This window comes from Daphnia magna, linkage group LG4, assembly GCF_020631705.1.
Source record: "Daphnia magna isolate NIES linkage group LG4, ASM2063170v1.1, whole genome shotgun sequence".
NCBI lineage: Eukaryota > Metazoa > Arthropoda > Branchiopoda > Diplostraca > Daphniidae > Daphnia > Daphnia magna.
In genome coordinates this window covers 8608955-8613645 of record NC_059185.1, presented here as the reverse complement: position 1 = coordinate 8613645, position 4691 = coordinate 8608955, and the positions used below count along the sequence as shown (strand labels likewise).

The following is a 4691-nucleotide window of genomic DNA, read 5'->3' as shown; positions in this document are numbered from 1 at the left end:
TCTGTATTCAGTACGAACTAGGACAGAATTTAAAATCACTTGACATACCTCGTTTTTAAGTGGAGTGTACAAAAATGGTGCACTGCTGTTGTCGTGGATGCCCTCATGTAACCAGTAAATCCAACCCATACTCATTTTTTAGTTTGCATAAAAAACAATTTTAAACAATTTTCCTAAAAACAATCAACCTTCCACAGTCCACGGAGTAGTGTGTAAAAACAAACAAATCCGTAAACGTGCTTTGCGGGGGCTGCACTAATAAAAAAAATTAAAGTGCGCCTTGTGGTTAAATTTCATTTATTATTTAAAAATAGTTAGAAATGCAGAACAGAGCCGAAAAATGTGTCAAAAAATGCACCGTTTCCTGAACATTAATAGTTTTTTTTTCTCAGACTGTAAACTTAACCAGTTTTTGCTAAAAAACTGAAAACTCGGGTTCTTCCATAAGAGCCCACGTTGAAGTCGTCATTTCGTTTGAAGCTCCATTTTTGGGAGGGGCGACTTACGCCGAGCTCTGTTTCAGGGGTCCCATGGCGTGATATAGGACGTCACTTCTCCTTAGATAGAGCTGCGACGAGCAGCTGTTCATACTTCGTGGCCTAGGTTAGAGCCAGACTTGCCGTAATCGAAATCAATTTTTGATCGAAATCAAACTCAAAAATTTTGATCGAAATCAAACTCAATTTTAACCTCAAATTTTCTTACTAAGCGCCATCTACTGTTTAGATTTAGAATTATAGTCTTAGCATTTTTGTCATTAAAACATTTGAATTTATTAGTTTTATTGACCGCTAGACAGCGCATTTCAAAAATACATCAAAAATTGATCGCAAGGATGAGTTTGAGCGAACTCAAACTCATCGTAGTTGAGTTGATCGCGCGATCAACTCATTTCCAGATGAGTTTGAATTCGATCAAACCAAAAATATTGATCGCACGGCAAGTCTGGTTAGAGCGTAGGATGTGGCGGTGTAGAAGGAGGGCGTAATAGTCATGTAGAGCTTCATTCTACACGATCGCGTTGTGATAACTGGGATCACTCAATCAATGCAAAATGTGGTTAAAGACAAACAAAATCTCTTTGAATGTATCGGCGTAAATGATTAATCCCGACCAATCCCGACAATTTATATTTTTACCGCACACCTGGAATAACACTTCGCCTGTGCATGAACGCATTAGTGTCAATACCGGCCGCAAAGTGATACGGAGGATTCCTGTGTGTCATTAACGGTGCTGGTGTGTGATGCTACCCCCTAATTCGTGAGTGCTAGATAATAATTCGATATTTAAATCACTTAATAAAGTTTTTTGTTTTATAACAACGTTGAATGATATTCGTCCCTATTTTCAAGATATTGTTCATTTATGACATTGCGTAGTAGTTTCTCAGAATTTAAATTATAGTTACTTTTAGGAAGGCAAATGCACGATTGCGTTATCAGCATGGTTTGGTGCCTTATTCACGGTATATTATGGTTATGTGCATTCCTAAACGTAGCGGCACTTGAAATGACTGGGCATGGCGCCCTCCCAATGATGGGATTGCTATAGTAACCAAGAGTCTGTAAGCAATTACAACTCGAAACGTTAAGCGTTGGTATGAGATTGGCCTACCATTCCAATGCAAGACTGAATAGAGAGGTAAGAGTTATCAGCTGATGTCACGATGGGCATCATATAGTACAGCAAAATGATCCGCGCCAACATCCTGCCAGTTCTGGAGGATACTAGCATGTCAATCAAGTGCTTAGCCCAACAATTTTTTATTAATAACAAAAAGCCACACTGGCAAACTATGAATTCTAATATCTATTGTCCAAATTTGTTAACATTTACTTGAAATACGAATTTCAATGGAAACTCTGAACTCCCAATAGCGGTGCAGATACATACTGTACACCTTGAGACAATTTTCCCTACCCCATACTGTTCAATGTAGATGGGTACAGAACAGTGGATTTTAATCACTTGCTTCTTCTGCACAATGCCAAAGTGCTATCGCAATGTATCAGGGCGACAATATATGAAACTGATAGTGCAAATTCATGGCATATATTTGTTACTGTCCGTGATATCATTTGATAAATGTTTCTAATGCTGAAATTATTTAAAATTGGGTCCAGCAATTACAACACTGCACATACCCAAATCGAAATTTCGATCATCTTTTTTATTTGATGGAGAATTAATTATAACCATTGCATTTGATAACGATATAATATCTGTATTCAACATTGAATTTAGAAACCACATTCGCATGGATCGACTATAGTGAATGCATAAATTATATGGCAGGGAATTACTTATTTTGGAACGACAACTGCAAATGATTAACAAAATTAGAAGATCCCATCATCGAGCTTGATGTACTAAGCAAATACTCGCAACTAATAGTACTTGGGAGCTTCAGTGTAGTAGGATGGGGTTGCATAGGTTGTTGTGTAGTAAGCAGGAGCTTCGGTGTAGTAACTTGGAGCGGCAAAGGTGGTAGTGTAGTACTCTGGTGCTTTTGTGGTGTAGTATTTTTGGGTTTCAGTCTGATAGTAAATTGGAGCTGAGTAGTACTTCGGTGCCTCGGTGTAGTAGCTGGGAGTGGCATAGGTTGTTGTGTAGTATTTTGGAGCTTCACTGTAGTAGCTTGGTGGTTTATACGTTGTGGTATATTCGGAAGCCTTTGTAGTGTAGTATTGTGCGGCTTCAGCCTGGTAATACTTGGTAGCCTCAGTGTAGTAAGCTGCAGTAGCGTATGTTGTGGTGTAATATTCCGGTTTCTTGGTGTAATACTCCGGCGCTGCAGTCGAGTAGTATTCAGCGGCCTTTGTGGTGTAGTATTGGGGAGCCTCGGTGTAGTAAGCCGGGGCCGCGTAGGTGGTGGTGTAGTACTTGGGGGTTTCTGTATAGTAGCTTGGTGCAGCACTGTACGTTGTTGCATATTGTGGAGCCTCGGTCTGGTAATAGCTTGGAGCCGAATAATATTTAGGAGTCTCAGTGTAGTAAACTGGAGCAGCGTAAGCGGTGGTGTAGTATTCAGCTTTCATGGTATAGTACTCCGGGGCTTTAGTTGTGTAGTATTCAGCATCCTTTGTGGTGTAATATTGTGGAGCCTCAGTATAGTAAGACGGACCAGCTTCAGTGTAGTAAGTCGGAGCTACGTAATATTTGGCTGCTTCTGTTGTGGTGTAGTAGGCAACGGTAGTGGTGGTGTAGCTGGGGGCAGCATAATATTTAGGAGCTTCAGTGTAGTAGCCTGGTGTAGCGTAAGTCGTTGTGTAGTATTTGGGAGCCTCGGTGTAGTAGCTCGGGGTAGCGTATGTTGAAGTGTAATAAACCGGGGCCTCTGTGTGGTAACTTGGGGCCGAGTAGAACTTGGGGGCTTTGGTGTAGTACGTCGGAGCAGCATACGTAGTGGTGTAGTATTCCGGTGCTTTGGTCGTGTAGTACTTGGGGGGCTCGGTGTAGTAGCTAGGGGAAGCATATGTCGTCGTATAATACTCGGCCTTCTTCGTTGTGTAGTAATCAAGAGCCATAGTGGTGTAGTAGGACGCCGGAGTCGTGTAGTACCCAGATGAAGACGAGCCCATCGGTCCACTCATGGCCCCTCCAGCCATCAAAGAAACAACAGCCAACAGCAGCATGATGCCATAGTTAGCTAAAAATTGAAATAGAATCCGATTTAACAACTGATTCAAACAAAGAATCTTATCAAAATGATGTGACTAGTTTTCGCAAAATCCAAGAATCAGTGAACGAGCCTAGTTTAGACTACTCATAAGTCATAATTACAAGATGTTGCTTCAGAGAACATAAAAAAAAACTTAATTCAGCTGCCACTAAAGAATGCAATTATCATCAAGTTTCTTCGAGAAAACTGGATTTCCGGGTGGATTTCATACTAACAGAATTTCGAAGAACGTAAGATATTTACCCATGATGGTAAGTGAAAGTTGACTTGGTAGGCAACGGCTGGATAACACTCGATAACACTCTCTTTACTACCGTTGCTGATCGATGAGCCCACTCGACTGATTCCAATTTTGATTTGTCTTCATTTTATAAGAATTTTTGTCGCCCTAATGCACCCCACTAGCCTATGGCATTGATAATAACAAATGAGATATAATATTCTTACCCTTCCTTTATCGTCACGTACAGTACCTTAGGACATTCCGTTCCCCGCCGTTCCCCTTTGGCGGTTAGCAATTGCAATTTAAAGCCAAGAAACCAGAAAAAAATAGACTATTCTCGATATATCACACATTTGCTTTCTTGTCTTAAATTTTCGTCCATAACGTTATGATGGTTTAAAAGAAAAAGAAGGACGTGTCCCTTAATACCACTGCAATGTCAAGCTCTAATTGGAATCGTAGGATTAACAATAATTGTCAGAAATAAGCAATACGGATCCTAGCTTATCGTTCCATTTGATTTTGTTACCCATTTCCATAGGGTAATTGATTGAACGATCGTATGATATGGGACATTGCTTAATGGCAGTAAATACAAATCTAAATTTTAAAATCTAACTTTAAATCAAATTTGACGAATAGTATTTGCTCTCTCACCTCAGATAACCCTTTGCCGATGCGTTGACTTATTAGTGCTAACATCAGCTCCAAGCCTATGTAGAGGAAAGCGGATTCTTGCATGACATTACAGGTATTCCCTTTGTGCTGTCGTAACCAGAGGTG

The 4691-nt window shown here is 40.3% G+C and overlaps 1 protein-coding gene across 1 annotated transcript; it reads right to left on the bottom strand.

Annotated features, from left to right (window-relative positions):
* Positions 1-2206: 2206 nt before the first annotated feature.
* Positions 2207-4055, bottom strand: LOC116920899 (extensin-2). Its single transcript, XM_032927067.2, has 2 exons — positions 3929-4055; positions 2207-3652 (listed from the first exon to the last, which is right to left on the bottom strand). The coding sequence occupies exons 1-2, from the start codon at positions 3930-3932 to the stop codon at positions 2391-2393; spliced, it is 1266 nt and encodes a 421-aa protein (XP_032782958.2). The 5' UTR covers positions 3933-4055; the 3' UTR covers positions 2207-2390.
* Between the last annotated feature and the right edge of the window lie 636 nt (positions 4056-4691).